The 19493-nt window shown below is 33.2% G+C and overlaps 1 protein-coding gene across 3 annotated transcripts in view; it reads left to right on the plus strand.

Annotated features, from left to right (window-relative positions):
* LOC143054088 (uncharacterized) overlaps positions 1-19493 on the plus strand; it is a 65172-nt gene that overhangs the window by 15091 nt on the left and 30588 nt on the right. For 2 of the 3 annotated variants that reach the window (XM_076226976.1, XM_076226977.1), the window contains 4 exons: positions 1089-1180; positions 3411-3522; positions 9373-9479; positions 19235-19361. In XM_076226976.1, coding sequence (XP_076083091.1) covers positions 1089-1180; positions 3411-3522; positions 9373-9479; positions 19235-19361 — 438 coding nt within the window. Of the gene's footprint in view, positions 1-1088; positions 1181-1557; positions 1615-3410; positions 3523-9372; positions 9480-19234; positions 19362-19493 lie in introns of those variants that run through there. The other variant, XM_076226978.1, reaches the window with a different exon arrangement.

A 19493-nucleotide genomic window follows, 5' to 3' on the forward strand; every position in this document is an offset into this window, starting at 1 on the left:
GTAGTTGAATCAACTTAAATCTTTGTTTTATACAATATATATAATTAATATTTCAATGGGAGTTATCTTTCTTTGTCCAGAATAGTAGTTGAATCAACTTAAATCTTTGTTTTATACAATATATATAATTAATATTTCAATGGGAGTTATCTTTCTTTGTCCAGAATAGTAGTTGAATCAACTTAAATCATTGTTTTATACAATATACAATGTATATTCACTTTTTCTACCAACTGATAAAATTAAAACAATCTTTACCATTCAGTGATAACAAGCACTTTATTTTACATTTTAATATTTTATGATGTATTTAAATGAGTAGTTATTGTTGCAAACTCCATTAGAAATTTGAATTGAGATCAGTTTTGGAAAAAGGGAAAGGGGGATGTGAAAACAAATGGGGGTGGGGGGTTAAATTTTTCTCATTTCAGATTTCATAAATAAAAAGAAAATTTCTTCAAACATTTTTTTGAGAGGATTAATATTCAACAGCATAGTGAATTGCTCAAAGGCAAAAAAAATATTTTAAGTTCATTAGACCACATTCATTCTGTGTCAGAAACCTATGCTGTGTCAACTATTTAATCACAATTCAAATTTAGAGCTGAATCCAGCTTGAATGTTGTGTCCATACTTGCCCCAACCGTTCAGGGTTCAACCTCTGCGGTCGTATAAAGCTGCGCCCTGCGGAGCATCTGGTTAAAGATGCAAAAAAAAAAAAAAAATCAGCATCATATTTTGTAGCAAACCCTAGCTTGCTGTTTTTGGTGTGAGCCAAGGCTCCATGTTGAAGGTCTTACTTTGACTTATAATTGTGTAAATTATGATTGGATGGAGAGTTGTCTCATTGGCACTTATACCACATCTTCTTATTTATATCTACTGCTGTTAGAAATATTGTTTAATTTGCAATGACTTTGTCCCTGGTACATATATAATAAGCGCTATGATAGATTTTCAAACTAATGCCTCAATAACATTTTGTATAGAGAAATCACACAGAATACATTTGTACTTATATCTTGGGTGTATCTTGTGTGAGCAATTGTTTTTAAAAGGAATTGGAAGCTTATTAATTTTATTTGTAGGTCTTACAACAGAAGAACTAGAATTACTTTCCAAGAAAGATAAACCATGTATAAAAGCCTCAAGAAGGGATCTGTCCTATATCATATCTCAGGTATGAAAGCCTCAAGAAGGGATATGTCCTATATCATATCTCAGGTATGTAAGCCTCAGGAGAGAACTGTCATATATCATATCTCAGGTATAAAAACCTCAGGAAAAGAACTGTCCTATATCATGTCGCAGGTATGAAGGCCACAAGAAGAGATATCTCCTATATCATATCTCAGGTATAAAGGCATCAAGAAGAGGTCTCCTATATCATATCTCAGGTATGAAGGTATCAAGAAGAGATCTCTCCTATATCATATCTCAGATATAAAGGCATCAAGAAGAGGTCTGCTATATCATATCTCAGGTATGAAGGTATCAAGAAGAGATCTGTCCTATATCATATCTCAGGTATAAAGGCCGCAGGAGAGAACTGCCATATATCATATTTCAGGTATGAAGGCCTCAAGAAGAGATCTGTCCTATATCATATCTCAGGTATGAAGACCTCAAGAAGAGATATCTCCTATATCATATCTCAGGTATGAAGGCCTCAAGAAGGGATCTGTCCTATATCATGTCTCAGGTATGAAGGCCTCAAAAAGAGATCTATATCATATCTCAGGTATAAAGGTCTCAAGAAGAGATTTCTCCTATATCATATCTCAGTTATGAAGTCCTCAAGAAGGGATCTGTCCTATATCATGTCTCAGGTATGAAGGCCTCAAGAAGAGATCTCTCCTATATTATATCTCAGGTATAAAGGCCTCAAGAAGAGATCTATACTATATCATATCTCAGTTATGAAGGCCTCAAGAAGGGATCTGTCCTATATCATGTCTCAGGTATGAAGGCCTCAAGAAGAGATCTCTCCTATATGATATCTCAGGTATAAAGGCCTCAAGAAGAGATCTATACTATATCATATCTCAGTTATGAAGGCCTCAAGAAGGGATCTGTCCTATATCATGTCTCGGGTATGAAGGCCTCAAGATGGGATATGTCCTATATCATGTCTCAGGTATGAAGGCCTCAAGAAGAGATCTCTCCTATATCATATCTCAGGTATAAAGGCCTCAAGAAGAGATCTCTCCTATATCATATCTCAGTTATGAAGGCCTCAAGAAGGGATCTGTCCTAAATCATGTCTCAGGTATGAAGGCCTCAAGAAGAGATATCTCATATATCATATCTCGGGTATAAAGGCCTCATGAAGAGATCTCATCTGAAACATATCTCAGATATAAAGGCCTCAAGAATAATTCTGTCTTATATACCATATTTCTTTAACAGCTATTATAGACAACCTGTATATATCAGCTTTAATAATAAAAAAAAACATACAAAAATCGGTTATAAAAGCCCTTCATGGAAGTGTGAAATGAGAAACCAACAGTCTAACAAAACATTGACAAAAAAACATATAGGACAGACATGAACCAATTACAACTACTGCAGCACAGGCTCTTTTGTCTCTATAACATATAGCAATGCAGAGATAATGAACAGTTGCCATGGGAACTAATTGGTCATGAAAACAAACAAAAATCCAGAGGCGGATCTAGAGGGTTTTTCAGGGGACCAGGCCCCCACCCTCCTTTTGTAGGAAAAATTTGGTTGATTATATAGGGAATCACTGAAGCATGACTGGAGCGGGCCCCCCTCTTAGGCAGTCAGTGGGCCCCTCTTATGAAAATTTCTGGATCTGCCACTGAAATCAATGGCCACCAAACAACTAAAGCATTAAGAAATAAATATTGAAAACTAACAAAACTTTAATGAGAAACCAGACTGTTGTTATAAAAAGCAGTTGTCCACAACAGTTATTTAGATCACAAACAGATGAATTTAGCTGCTTACCTAAGAATGCATAACTTAATTGAAACCCAACCTTGACTGTTAATATTATAGTTTCTTTCCATGTTTAACTGGTAATTTGCTTAATAGTTTGAGCAAGACATGATTTATTTTATTAAAATTATATTGAAATGGATACATATAAAGGATATTAGCAAAACATTGACATATAACTGTGTTATTTCTGTAGTGAACATGTGCATGATGTGCTCATTGGTGCTATTTAAAAAAAAAATAAAATTTTTAAACATTGAATTATAAGAATTTGTAAATTCTTTGCAATCAATCTCTAATTATGTCATATATGTATTGGGTGGTAAGGTTTTGAGTATGAAATATGTTGTTAAAAACCATAAAAAATGATCACTAACAATAATGAATTTGATCATTTAAATTAACAAGAAATTACATGTTCAACTACTTATATATAATTGCAGGGTATGAATGGTGGAACAACTGTCTCAGGAACAATGAGCATTGCCAATCAAGTTGGTATACCTATATTTGTTACTGGAGGGATTGGTGGGGTACATAGAGAGGCAGAGACATGTAAGAATTATTACTAGAGGGATTGGTGGGGTACATAGAGGGGCAGAGACGTGTAAGCATTGTTACTGGAGGGATTGGTGGGGTACATAGAGGGGCAGAGACGTGTAAGCATTGTTACTGGAGGGATTGGTGGGGTACATAGAGGGGCAGAGACGTGTAAGCATTGTTACTAGAGGGATTGGTGGGGTATATAGAGGGGCAGAGACATGTAAGAATTATTACTGGAGGGATTAATGGGGTACATTATAAGAGGGGCAGAGACATGTAAGAATTGTTACGGGAGGGATTGATGGGGTACATAGAGGGGCAGAAACATGTAAGAATTGTTACTGGAGAGACTGGTGGGGTACATAGAGGGGCAGAGACATGTAAGAATTATTATTGGAGGTATTGATGGGGTACATAGAGGGCAGAGATGTGTAAGAATTATTACTTGAGGTATTGGTGGGGTACATAGAGGGACAGAAACATGTAAGAATTGTCACTGGAGGGATTGCTGGGGTACATAGAGGGACAGAGACATGTAAGAATTGTTACGGGAGGGATTGATGGGGTACATAGAGGGGCAGAAACATGTAAGAATTGTTACTGGAGGGATTGGTGGGGTACATAGAGGGGCAGAGACATGTAAGAATTATTATTGGAGGTATTGGTGGGGTACATAGAGGGCAGAGATGTGTAAGAATTATTACTTGAGGTATTGGTGGGGTACATAGAGGGGCAGAAACATGTAAGAATTGTCACTGGAGGGATTGCTGGGGTACATAGAGGGACAGAGACATGTAAGAATTATTACTGGAGGTATTGATGGGGTACATAGAGGGACAGCGACATGTAAGAATTGTTACTGGAGGTATTGATGGGGTACATAGAGGGGCAGAGACATGTAAGAATTATTACTTGAGGTATTGGTGGGGTACATAGAGGGACAGAGACATGTAAGAATTATTACTGGAGGGATTGGTGGAGTACATAGAGGTGCAGAAACATGAAGAATTGTTACTGGAGGTATTGATGGGGTACATAGAGGGGCAGAGACATGTAAGAATTATTACTTGAGGTATTGGTGGGGTACATAGAGGGACAGAGACATGTAAGAATTATTACTGGAGGGATTGGTGGAGTACATAGAGGTGCAGAAACATGAAGAATTGTTACTGGAGGGATTGGTGGGGTACATAGAGGGGCAGAGACATGTAAGAATTATTACTGGAGGTATTGGTGGAGTACATAGAGGTGCAGAAACATGAAGAATTATTACTGGAGGGATTGCTGGGGTACATAGAGGGACAGAGACATGTAAGAATTATTGCTGGAGGTATTGATGGGGTACATAGAGGGACAGAGACATGTAAGAATTGTTACTGGAGGTATTGGTGGGGTACATAGAGGGGCAGAGACATGTAAGAATTATTACTGGAGGTATTGGTGGAGTACATAGAGGTGCAGAAACATGAAGAATTATTACTGGAGGTATTGATGGGGTACATAGAGGGGCAGAGACATGTAAGAATTGTTACAAATACAGTCAAATCACTTTTTGATACGGTAAACTCTGAAAAGGATTAGAGGTATGTTAACAAGGTTAGAAATATAAAGATGTTGTATAGCTTTTATCTTGCAATTAGAAATGACAAGACTATTATTAAGGCTTTTTTAAATGTCACTATCTATTGTATACTGTTATTTGGGGGAAAAGAAAATTACTAGAATGGTAAATGTTCTTTGTTTCTATACCTATAGATGGAACTGGAATAGATATATAGATATTCAGTAAGAATCATTAGCTATGAGATAATTGTGTCTTAACCGAATTCTGTTAGTTCTACAGTAACAACTTATGATAAAGCAATTTGCTATCAGGTTTTCTGTTTCATCAAAATCAGAAAATCTTTTTTGATGGTGAGTAGTTATCCCTTCCACTCTAACATTGCATGTGTTTTTTTTTTTATAGTTTACACAATAATAGGTCAGTTTAAGAAAAGCCAAGTAAGATAAATCTGTTATATATTTGATATACCAAAGATAAATCTTATACATGTTATATGCTAGATTGGTTTATAGTAGGGTGCCCAGTATCGAAAAAGACGTCTAGTTAACGAGTTTAAGTTAACGGATAACACACGGCTATATTTATATGCAAACTATTGGAAAATCATGATATTTTCCAATCATGAATGTTGTCGTCAAATCCCGTGGTCACGTTTTTCAAAAATTTGTGGTTTCTTAGGGTACCCAAAGATACCTCATCATACAGGCCATCTTCAACACAAAAAGTAAAATTATTGCTTTCTGTGTTATTTGTTCAAATGATCCTTAATTTTATCATATAACGAAAGCTGAAAAGATTTTTATAATTTAACTATAAGTATTTCACGATTTTAGTAAGACTATTTTTTTAGCTGAAATTTACCACACTTTGAACGAAAGAAAATTTATTGCTTGTTACTTTCCAGGGATTTTTACTCTGATTACATCAATAAGACATGGTTCATATGTGTGCCAAATATCTTTTATGTAATGTTAATCGGTGAGAAGAAAATAGCAATTTTAAACAAAAATTCTGCCATGATTCAAACACGCCTTTTCTCGTGCCGTTAATCGTTTTGTAGCTTACACTATCAGGTCATTAAAAAGGACAATTGTCACTAACTTCATTTCTCTTTTTTGCTTGTTGTATGGTCAGTTTGTATATTTGGAATAGTCCAGTTAGTTTGAAGATCGTTGTTTTGTAGTTGGAAGTATTTTTTTGTTGGTTTTATAACTTTAATTGTGTTTTTGAATTGATAGTTTTGTTAAAATTGTAATATACAAATCAAATCCTTCGGTCACGTTTCAGACCCGGAAATATAACACGCATTCACAGTCCTGTTAAACTATAATGCTCATCAAGCCCGAAACGAAGTAGGAATGAAATACAATGGGATAAGTGTGTTATATGTCAGGGTTCTTCTAAATTGCTTATTAATATGCAAGGATTTAGCACAATTAAAAGCTTTATCGAGGCTATGGGAGCACGGAAGATTTTAGTTTATTGAATGATGCTTCAGACCTAGACAATCTTCGTACTGATGATTACAAAATGTTGTACCACCATTCTTGCTATAAATCTTACACTAGCAGACACAACTGCAGTTATTTTTAAAGCTGAATCAAGTTCTTGTTCGTCTGTTAAAGTGTTTCAGGTCATATATAGAAGGTCATCAAATTCCTGACTGGAAAAAGTTTCTTTGAGTCAATGAGAACCAGCAGGCCTTAAACAGATTTCTTAGCGAATTGATTGTTCAGCATCATGGTAGATCAACAGTTACTATGATACATGAGGAAGTCATATTCTAGCTAGCACTTCCAAGGACCCTAAATCAGCTTAGAATTAGGAGTATTCAGGTTTTAGTAATTATTTTGTACGCCCGGTGAAGTAGATACTCGCATGATTTTACATGCTATTCATGTAGACAAAGAGTTTGGTGTGAAAGGAATCAAGGGTAGGATAATAAGAAAGTCACAAGATACAGATGTTCTGATCTTATGCGTTCATTACTTCCCCTCCATTAAGCAAACACATTAGCTATGGTTTCAAACAGGCACTATAACTTGCACACAAGAATTGTGCCGCTATTTACCTGTCCACGAAATATGTAAAAGTCTCGGGTTTGCCATCTGTAACATTCTACCAGCCACACATGCTGTAACAAGATGCGATACAACTTAATCGTCCCTGTTTAGGATCGGTAAGCGCACTGTTTTAGTCTTGAAGGACAACCCAGATGATTTCATCGATTTGTCAAACCTTTCTAATTGTGACATCGATGAATCTAAAGATGCAGCACGAGATCTTGTTGTTGGGTTGAATGATCTCAAGTCAAAACTAAAAATAGATCATTGTGTCCTAAACAAATTGAGCGTAAAATTGGCTACAATTTAAAATTTCTCCCTTGTCAAACTTCCTCCTTGTGAATCTACTTTTTAAATATATAATAAGACCTTCACTCCAGACGTAAATTTGATGTCTTCCCATATAGCAAAACTACCCTAACATTCTCCTCTTCAGTTCGAATGGGAAAAGAAGAATGACTTGTTCCTGTCTATCTCGTAGGTAAGATGTCATCCAAATTTCTGCAAGATTTATTTTGTACTTGTAAGGGGAAATCTGTGTTTTCAAAGGGTTGCATTTGCTTAGAACAAAATCTATCATGTACAGATTTATGCCCATGTCTCAGGCAAACGACATATGTCAAAATGTAAATACTCGTCTGGTTGCAGTTAGAAACATTGATGACGACGAAGATGACGATGTATAAGATTTCATTTTTCTGTATGTAACTTATAAATCATTGTTAGCTATCGAATGCAAATTATGCAGTCCATAATTTTTCTAAACAATAAAGAAAACATCTACTCAATTTTGAAATCGTCTGTAATATAGTAATAATCTATCTTGTGGGGATTCTGAAAGATATGTAAAAAAAATAATAAAAAAAACCTGCCATATGTTCTCTGGCCTTGGCGTGGTTGGTGGGCTTAAACTACAGGAGACCATAGAACGTGTAGTAGGTAAAACTTGCCTCGATCATAATTTTCTAAATGCATTTGGGTTTTTTTTCGTGTTTTTTGCCATGCTGTTGTCTGCTTGTCTTCATTTTATAAGTTTTTAATGTTCCTTTGGTTTCTCACGCCTTTTTTGTTTGCAATTGTTTGTAAAATACATCGGTACTGTACAAAGCCCTCTCCCTTATTATATTTTTGGAATACTTGTAAACATTATAGCTGATTGTTTAAAAAAGAAGATGTGGTATGATTGCCAATGAGACAACTATCCACAAAAGACCAAAATGACACAGACGTAGGATGGGGTGTTTTACCTGTTTCTAATAGACGTTTTGTTTTCATAATTTTTACCCCCCCCCCCCCCCCCCCCTTTTTCTCTGTTTGCAGTTCTTTTTACTTTTATAAAGCAAAGCTATACACACGGAGCTTTATATTTAACCAAGTTCGACGTTAATTTCGTAACAAATCATTTATATATACTCTTTCACAACCAATAACAGAAATTTGATATTTACCTAGAAATTGATGACGAACACCTTACTATCAAAAGACGTGAAGAACACATTTTGTTTTCGACAACTGATTAAAGTTTTAAAGATCTTAAAAACATCTTTAGGTCTTACTTGTAACGACTTGAATACAAAAATTTCAAATTTAGAAATTGAACTAGGTCAAGGTCACTGTTATTTAAAAGCTGTTTGAAAATTTCAAATGTGCCTATATGCAAAAAAGTCAGTTTAAAGTCATTTTTGGCGATAAAATATAAAATAAGTTCTAAATGTAAATACAAAAGATATTTTTCTACAAATTAGTTGTTTTTATTTTGCTCCAAATACATATATGTAGGAGAAACAAGCTATCTAAATGTGACTGTGCATTTTCCTTGAATTTTTGCTTTGACCTTTGACCCTGATGTTTAAAAAAACGTGACCACGGCAGACAACGACGACAACGATATAACATATAGCCGTGTGTTATTCCGTTAAGGCAAATCGATCAAACTTGTTGATTGGGCACCCTACTATTTATGATAACTTGAAAAAAGACAATAACCATATTTTCAAACACCTAGTATACTATATTGTGCTATCAAACATTTTCCTCTTTAATTCTGCCACAAACCGCATTGCATATCTTAATAGATAATTCAGCCAATTCAGTTTTGGCATATCTTTATCTTAATAGATAATTCAGCAATTCAGTTTTGGCATATCTTTATGATGAAAATCCATACTAAGTAGAGAGAAAAAAAACATACTGACAAAAATATAGCTATTTCTTAAAAATTGTATTTATCTTTAGCAATGGATATTAGTGCTGATTTAACAGAACTTGGTAGAACTCCTGTAACAGTTATATCAGCTGGTGTCAAATCTATACTGGACATTGGCAGAACACTGGAATATCTGGTTTGTACCACTCTTTTCTTACTCTGTTAAATATGGTTCAATTGAAGAAATCTGTAAAAAAATTGTTGTATAAGACCGACCTCTATAACGAAAAAATATCCCTTTAATTGAATTCAAACTATAGTAAACCATGATGTCTTCAACTCAAAAGTATCCATGGTGCCTTAAATCTAAAGTAATTAAATCCAGGACTGCATTGTGAATAATCAGTATAGATAACTAACCAATATTTCAGTATACTCTTTGTAAATTGTTTCTTTATAAATTAGGCCATAAGTTTTCTCAATTGAATTGTTTCATATTTTTCAAGTTGAAGTATTTTATAGCTGACTATATAATATGGGTTTTTCTCATTGTTGAAAGCTGTACAGTTGCCTATTATTGCTTACTATCACTTCATTTGAACTTTGGTGGATAGTTGTCTCATTGGCAATCATACCAAATCTACTTATTTTCATATTGACCCTTGATTCTATGGTACCCATCTTTGTGCATACTTGACACGAAGAATTTAAAAACTCAAATTGATAATTCAGAGTAATATAGTGTTATATGAATGAGCAACTGTCTAACAATAAAAACATCCCTAATTGTAACAGTTATCAAGCTATAAAAGTCTTAATAAAAAGTAAAATTACAAAAATACCAAACTCCAACCACTAAAAGGATATAAGATAATCATCAGAAATAATCAAAGATCTGAAATTTAGGAATAGAAAAATGTCTACAACCTGTGTCAATGACTTTATACATTATTAATAGCTTATCAAATTAGCTGGCAGAATTGTTTGATAATACATGTATATTCCTTCTACCATCAACCATTGCTGTTAGCCATACAATCTTCAATGAAGTTCATTTTAAGAGATAAAAAAAATGCAATTTGTCCAATGAGGCAGCATGTATTTTGATGATAATCCATGTATGTATGAAAATCAACTTATTTTAAAACCAATAAAGTAAATATTATGACACCTCTTAATTTTCAGTACATATATGTCAGCATGATCTAAGGTTTGTCTCAACACTGTTTGAACTTACATTTGCTTCAGAATAATTTTACTAATTTTTTCCTGCTATTTAGACTTGAGTTGATATTAGTGTTGTTTATAAATCATTACGTTTTTATACCAGAAGGAGTTTCTTTATTAATCTGTTTCGTGTATTGTGTTGGATGTTTTATTGTTGTTCACTTTGGTTGAATCACAAATGTATACAAATAACACTATTTTCATTTCATTAAGTCTGAATTAGTCTTTCTTTTTAATTTAGTTAGTTTTAAAATTAAATTCATACATACAGACATATATTATTAGTTACATGGTGTGTTAGTGACATAATATGATATATATATGGGGTCAGTAATTTAGTTAGTTTTAAAAGTAAATTCATATATACAGACATATATTATTAGTTACATGGTGTGTTAGTGACCTAATACGATATATATGGGGTCAGTAAATTCCATATGGGGTGAGAGCGAAGCTCAAATCCCCATATATATTGTATTGGTCACTAGCGCACCGTGTAACAAATTTATCTTACTGACTATCTTCACATGTGGTATTTTGACTAGTGGCCTAATGAAAGTGATCAAGTCTTCAATACTCAGTATTAAGATACAACTTTCATTTGTCTATACAGAAAACAAATGCCAACAATAACAACTTTTTAGCTTTAGATTTGTTTTATGAATTTATTTCAATAGTTCATTACATGTATCAATTTCTTCGTCTGTTGAATCCTTTCAGATTTCTTTTTGTTTTTGTTTTGAAAGGGAAGAAACTCCGTTATGCCAACAATAACAACTTGTTAGCTTTAATTATGTTTTATGAACTTATTTTAACCTTTCATCATCAATTTCTTCGTCAGTTGAATCATTTCAGATTTTTCCTCAACACTGTGTTGTTTTTGTAAAGGGTTGTTTGCATCTTTTTTGTTTTGAAGGGGAAGTAACTCCTTACTAACCCCATATGGTTGCTAACCATGTATGGTAACTAACCATATATTTTTTAGGACACCCTATATCAAATATACATAGTCATCATGTGTAGTCCTTTAACCAATCATATCTCTATAAATCTATAGGAGGTAAGATAAATATATAATATACATTAAAATGTCACAATGAAAACAAAGATATGTTGCTTGTATGTTAGATACATTCAGATTTTCTCAAATGAATTACTTGATGTTTTGAATGGTCTTAACTTTCAACAAATTATTTTTTTTCTCAATCAATTATTTTTTTATTGATTTGTGCTTACTTTTTTTGTGAAAAATTTACTTTTTAGACAAAAGATATTAACAATTTACAATATATGAATATTAACTGAAGCTATAATATTTATTTGTTACAAGCTTCAGAAACTGGAAGAACAGTTTCTTAGCGAGTAATAATTTTAAACAGGATTCCACCATAAAAAAATTAATTTATTTAAAAAATGGTAAAGGGGTTTGGTGCCACCAACATTTTATTTCAATTATTTATGAACTGTTCAACCAATTCTTTTCAAATCTAATATTTTGTTGCTGGAACTGATAACAAAATGAAGGTCAAATTCGATATTGAAGATTTTTACTCTTACAGTTCAGGAGTTGAGATCCTTGATAGATGGAAAAATGTCTCTTCAGATAGTTTCTGTAGAATAACTTATTAATCATACAACCTGTGCTTACTTTTTTTTTATTATATTGTTACTTTTGACAAAATGGAGGTCAAGTTTGATATTGACTGTTTTTACTTTTGCGGTTCAGTAGTTATGGTCGTTAGATGCTATGCAGGTTATTCAGTGTGCACCACATTTTTGATGTTATTTCGAATAGACAGAAAAAATATAACAGTCATTCCTTAAATAACAAAATACAAATTAGAACTATTAAATGCATCTAACAACCATAACTACTGAACCGCAAAAGTAAAAAACTTGACCTCCATTTTGTCAAAAGTAACAAAGTCATTTCTTATAATTTAATTCTAAATTTCATTTTAAATCAGAGTTAACCATAAAAAAAACGTTGATGACGTCAGGGTCACATAACAAAATTATGTCCATGGGCTGATAAACAAAACAACGTCAGCCAATCAGAAGACGCGTTACAAAATTAAATTATTATATAATAATACAAAATAATGTCTTCATTTACATTAAACAAATGTCATCCAATTTAGTCATACATTTATTATACTTAAGAGCAATTGTGTTATTAAATGAAATTTCACCACTTTTAGCATACTAGTATATTAAAACCTGTTTGAAACATTTATGTAATAAAGGTCTGTGATTCTACACAGCTGTCACTGATCGGATACATTTTTGAAATATGGCCAAAGCTGTTTCACAAATGATGGACTTTTTATACGACCGCAAAAATTAAAAATTTTTTGGTCGTATATTGGTATCACGTTGGCGTCGTCGTCTGCGTCGTCGTTGTCGTCATCGTCGTCGTCGTCGTCCGAATACTTTTAGTTTTCGCACTCTAACTTTAGTAATTTAAGTGAATAGAAATCTATGAAATTTTAACACAAGGTTTATGACCACAAAAGGAAGGTTGGGATTGATTTTGGGAGTTTTGGTCCCAACATTTTAGGAATTAGGGGCCAAAAAGGGCCCAAATAAGCATTTTCTTGGTTTTCGCACTATAACTTTAGTTTAAGTAAATAGAAATCTATGAAATTTTGACACAAGGTTTATGACCATAAAAGGAAGGTTGGGATTGATTTTGGGAGTTTTAGTTCAAACAGTTTAGGAATAAGGGGCCAAAAAAGGGCTCAAATAAGCATTATTCTTGGTTTTTCGCACAATAACTTTAGTATAAGTAAATAGAAATCAATGAAATTTAAACACAAGGTTTATGACCACAAAGAAAGGTTGGGATTGATTTTGGGAGTTGAGGTCTGAACAGTTTAGGAATTAAGGGCCAAAAAGGGGCCCAAGTAAGCATTATTCTTGGTTTTCGCACCATAACTTTAGTATAAGTAAATAGAAATCTATGAAATTTAAACACAAGGTTTATGATCACTAAAGGAAGGTTGGGTTTGATTTTAGGAGTTTTGGTCCCAACAGTTTAGGAATAAGTCCAAAATTGAACTTTGTTTGATTTCATCAAAAATTGAATAATTGGGGTTCTTTGATATGCCGAATCTAACTGTGTATGTAGATTCTTAATTTTTGGTCCCGTTTTCAAATTGGTCTACATTAAGGTCCAAAGGGTCCAAAACTCAACTTAGTTTGATTTTAACAAAAATTGAATCCTTGGGGTTCTTTGATATGCTGAATCTAGAAATGTACTTAGATTTTTGATTATTGGCCCAGTTTTCAAGTTGGTCCAAATTGGGGTCCAAAATTAAACTTTGTTTGATTTCATCAAAAATTGAATAATTGGGGTTCTTTGATATGCCAAATCTAACTGTGTATTGAATCTATAAATGTACTTAGATTTTTGATTATTGGCCCAGTTTTCAAGTTGGTCCAAATTGGGGTCCAAAATTAAACTTTGTTTGATTTCATCAAAAATTGAATAATTGGGGTTTTTTGATATGCCAAATCTAACTGTGTATGTAGATTCTTAATTTTTAGTCCCGTTTTCAAATTGGTCTACATTAAAGTCCAAAGGGTCCAAAATTAAACTAAGTTTGATTTTAACAAAAATTGAATTCTTGGGCTTTTTTGATATGCTGAATCTAAACATGTACTTAGATTTTTGATTATGGGTCCAGTTTTCAAGTTGGTTCAAATCAGGATCCAAAATTATTATATTAAGTATTTTCAATTGCACAGTATTCAGCAATAGCAAGAAATCTTCAATTGCACAGTATTGTGCAATAGCAAGAAATTTTCAATTGCACAGTATTGTGCAATAGCAAGAAATCTTCAGTTGCACAGTATTGTGCAATAGCAAATATTTTCAATTGCACAGTATTGCGCAATAGCAAAAAATATCTAATTGCACAATATTGTGCAATAGCAAGAAATTATCAATTGATTGGAGTTATCTTTCTTTGTCCAGAATAGTAGTTGAATCAACTTAAATCATTGTTTTATACAATAAACAATGTATATTCATTTTTACGACCAACTGATAAATTAAAACAATCTTTACCATTCAGTGATAACAAGCACCTTTTGTTACATTTTAATATTTTATGATGTATTTAAATGAGTAGTTATTGTTGCAAACTCCATTAGAAATTTGAATTGAGATCATTTTTGGAAAAAAAGAAAGGGGGATGTGAAAAAAAAAATGGTGGGGGGGGGGGGGGGGGGTTAAATTTTTCTCATTTCAGATTTCATAAATAAAAAGAAAATTTCTTCAAACATTTTTTTGAGAGGATTAATATTCAACAGCATAGTAAATTGCTCAAAGGCAAACAAAATATTTTAAGTTCATTAGACCACATTCATTCTGTGTCCAAAACCTATGCTGTGTCAACTATTTAATCACAATCCAAATTTAGAGCTGAATCCAGCTTGAATGTTGTGTCCATACTTGCCCCAACCGTTCAGGGTTCAACCTCTGCGGTCGTATAAAGCTGCGCCCTGCGGAGAATCTGGTTGACAAATGTTAAATGTTTGTCCATATTGCTTTTTAGCTCACCTTTCCTAAAAGGAAATGTGAGCTTTTGCCATTACTTGGCGTCCGTCGTCAGCCGTCCGTCGTCGTCATCCGTCCGTCGTCGTCGTCGTCGTCGTAAACTCTGAAACTCTGAAACTACTGAACCAATTCAAACCAAACTTCATCTGATTGATTCCTAGGGTATCTAGAATAAAGTTTGTGTTTTAATTCCCATTTCATCAAAAAATATGGCCGCCATGGCAAAAAATAGAACATAGGGGTAAAATGCAGTTTTTATACGACCGCAAAAATTTTAATTTTTTGGTCGTATATTGCTATCACGTTGGCGTCGTCGTCCTGCATCGTCGTCGTCCTGCATCGTCGTCGTCGTCGTCATCATCCGAATACTTTTAGTTTTCGCACTCTAACTTTAGTAAAAGTGAATAGAAATCAATGAAATTTTAACACAAGGTTTATGACCACAAAAGGAAGGTTGGGATTGATTTTTGGAGTTTTGGTCCCAACATTTTAGGAATTAGGGGCCAAAAAGGGCCCAAATAAGCATTTTCTTGGTTTTCGCACTATAACTTTAGTTTAAGTGAATAGAAATCTATGAAATTTTGACACAAGGTTTATGACCACAAAAGGAAGGTTGGGATTGATTTTGGAAGTTTTGGTTCCAACAGTTTAGGAATTAAGGGCCAAAAAAGGGCCCAAATAAGCATTATTCTTGGTTTTTGCACAATAACTTTAGTATAAGTAAATAGAAATCAATGAAATTTTAACACAAGGTTTATGACCACAAAAGGAAGGTTGGGATTGATTTTTGGAGTTGAGGTCACAACAGTTTATGAATTAGGGGCCAAAAAGGGGCCCAAATAAACATTATTTTTGATTTTTGCACCATAACTTTAGTATAAGTAAATAGAAATCTATGAAATTAAAACACAAGGTTAATGACCATAAAAGGAAGGTTGGGTTTGATTTTGGGAGTTTTGGTCCTAACAGTTTAGGAATAAGAGGCCCAAAGGGTCCAAAATTGAACTTTGTGTGATTTCATCAAAAATTGAATAATTGGGGTTCTTTGATATGCCGAATCTAACTATGTATGTAGATTCTTAATTTTTGGTCCCGTTTTCAAATTGGTCTACATTAAGGTCCAAAGGGTCCAAAATTAAACTTAGTTTGATTTTAACAAAAATTGAATCCTTGGGGTTCTTTGATATGCTGAATTTTAAAATGTACTTAGATTTTTAATTATTGGCCTAGTTTTCAAGTTGGTCCAAATGGGGGTCCAAAATTAAACTTTGTTTGATTTCATCAAAGATTGAATAAATGGGTTCTTTGATATGCCAAATCTAACTGTGTATGTAGATTCTTAATTTTTGGTCCAGTTTTCAAATTGGTCTACATTAAGGTACAATGGGTCCAAAATTAAACTAAGTTTGATTTTAACAAAAATTAAATTCTTGGGCTTATTTGATATGCTTTATCTAAATATGTACTTTGATTTTTGAATATGGGCCCAGTTTTCAAGTTGGTCCAAATCAGGATTCCATATCAAGTATTGTGCAATAGCAAGAAATTTTCAATTGCACAGTATTGCACAATAGCAAGAAATATCTAATTGCACAATATTGTGCAATAGCAATTAATTTTCAATTGGAGTTATCTTTCTTTGTATAGAATAGTAGTTGATAATATATGTTGGAAATTTGCCAGACATGACTATGATGTCATTTTCTATTTTTATTTGCCAATAACTTTATGTAAATAACTTCATTGGAAATTTGCCAATATAAAATGTTGCTGATGAAGCTTTTTTTCCTTATCTTATCTAAAATGTTTTTAGATAATGTATGTTGGACATTTGCCAGACATGACTATGATGTCATTTTCTATTTTTATTTGCCAATAACTTTATGTAAATAACTTCATTGGAAATTTAAACAATGTATATTCACTTTTACTACCAACCAATCTTTACCATTCAGTGATTACAAGCACTTTATTTTACTTTTTAATATTTTATGATGTATTTAAAAGAGTAGTTATTGTTGCAAACTCCATTAGAAATTTGAATTGATATCAGTTGTGGAAAAAGGGAAACGGGGATGTGAAAAAAAAGGGGGGGGGGGTAAATTTTTCTCATTTCAGATTTCATAAATAAAAAGAAAATTTCTTCAAACATTTTTTTGAGAGGATTAATATTCAACAGCATAGTGAATTGCTCAAAGGCAAAAAAAAAAACTTTTAAGTTCATTAGACCACATTCATTCTGTGTCAGAAACCTATGCTGTGTCAACTATTTAATTTTAGATTTAAAAAGTTTGAAGAAGAAATCTTTAATTGATTTGTAAAATCTTGACATTTGTTTTGTGTAAAAAAAAACCCATGTAATGTCAAAAATTTGATCACAATCCAAATTCAGAGCTGTATCACGCTTGAATGTATTGTCCATACTTGCCCCAACTGTTCAGGGTTCGACCTCTGCGGTCGTATAAAGCTGCGCCCTGTGGAGCACCTGGTTGGCTTATATCTCAAAAACTAAAGCATTTAGAGCAAATCTGACATGGGGGTAAAATCAGGTCAAGATCTATCTGCCATGAAATTTTCAGATGAATCGGAGAACCCGTTGTTAGGTTGCTGCCCCTGAATTGGTAATTTTAAGGAAATTTTGCTGTTTTTGGTTATTATCATGAATATTATTATAGATAGAGATAAACTTTAAACAGCAAAAATGTTCTGCAAAGTAAGATTTACAAATAAGTCAACATGACCGAAATGGTCAGTTGACCCCTTTAGGAGTAATTGCCCTTTATGGTCAATTTTTACCCAATTTCCGTAAATCTTAGTTATTTTTTACAAAAATCTTTTTCTCTGAAACTACTGGGCCAAATTGAACCAATCTTGGCCACAATCATCATTGGGGTATCTAGTTTAAAAATTATGTCCGGTGACCTGGCCAACCAACCAAGATGGCCACCATGGCTAAAAATAGAACATAGGGGTAAAATCAGTTTTTGGCTTATAACTCAAAAACCAAAGCATTTAGCGCAAATCTGACAGAGGTTAAATGGTTTATCAGGTCAAGATCTATCTGCCCTGAAATTTTCAGATGAATCGGACAACCCATTGTTAGGTTGCTGCCTCTGAATTGATTATTTTAAGGAAATTTTGCTGTTTTTGGTTATTATCATGAATATTATTATAGATAGAAATAAACTGTAAACAGCAAAAATGTTCAGCAAAGTAAGATTTACAAATAAGCCAACATGACCGAAATGGTCAGTCGACCCCTTTAGGAGTTATTGCCCTTTATAGTCAATTTTTAACCATTTTCCGTAAATCTTAGTTATCTTTTACAAAAATCTTCTCCTCTGAAACTACTGGGCCAAATTATTCCAAACTTGGCCACAATCATCATTGGGGTATCTAGTTTAAAAATTGTGTCCGGTGACCCGGCCAACCAACCAAGATGGCCACCATGGCTAAAAATAGAACAAAGGGGTAAAATCAGTTTTTGGCTTATAACTCAAAAACCAAAGCATTTAGAGCAAATCTGACATGAGGTTAAATGGTTTATCAGGTCAAGATCTATCTGCCCTGAAATTTTCAGATGAATCGGACAACCCATTTTTGGGTTGCTGCCCCTGAATTGGTAAATTAAGGAAATTTTGCTGTTTTTGGTTATTATCTTCAATATTATTATAGATAGAGATAAACTATCAACAGTAATAATGTACAGCAAAGTAAAACCTAAATAAGTCATCATGACCAAAAAGGTCAATTGACCCCTTAAGGAGTTATTGCCCTTTATAGTCAATTTTTAACAATTTAAAATTTGTAAATTTTCACTAACATTATCTACTGTAACTACTGGGCCAAGTTCATTATAGAGATAATTGCAAGCAGCAAGAATGTTCAGTAAAGTAAGATCTACAAACATATCACCATCACAAAGACACAATTTTGTTATGAATCCATCTGTGTCCTTTGTTAAGTATTCACATAGACCAAGGTGAGCGACACAGGCTCTTTAGAGCCTCTAGTTTCAATTTCTACTGATTATATATCTTTCAATATGTAATAAACAATGTGGTACTGTATGTCTTAAAATCTTGATTTTTGACTGATACTTAATAACATGGTGTTAATTTGAAGAAAGACTGAAATTTGTTGAACATTGTATATTATAGGAAACAAAAGGAGTTTGTGTGGCCAGTTATGGGAACAGTAGAGATTTCCCAGCATTCTTTGTACCAAGGAGTGGGTACCAGTCACCATATAATGTACAAGATGCTACAAAAGCAGCAGAACTTATTGGTAATTATAACAGTAGAAAATGTTCAAATTTCAGATTTATACTCATGGAGCTTTTTTCCACTATAGATAGGTATGAGACGAATGTGTTACCGATATGTTTTGATAGCCATGATGTATGTATTTATTAACTCA

The sequence above is a fragment of the Mytilus galloprovincialis genome, chromosome 12, assembly GCF_965363235.1.
Source record: "Mytilus galloprovincialis chromosome 12, xbMytGall1.hap1.1, whole genome shotgun sequence".
Taxonomy (NCBI): domain Eukaryota; kingdom Metazoa; phylum Mollusca; class Bivalvia; order Mytilida; family Mytilidae; genus Mytilus; species Mytilus galloprovincialis.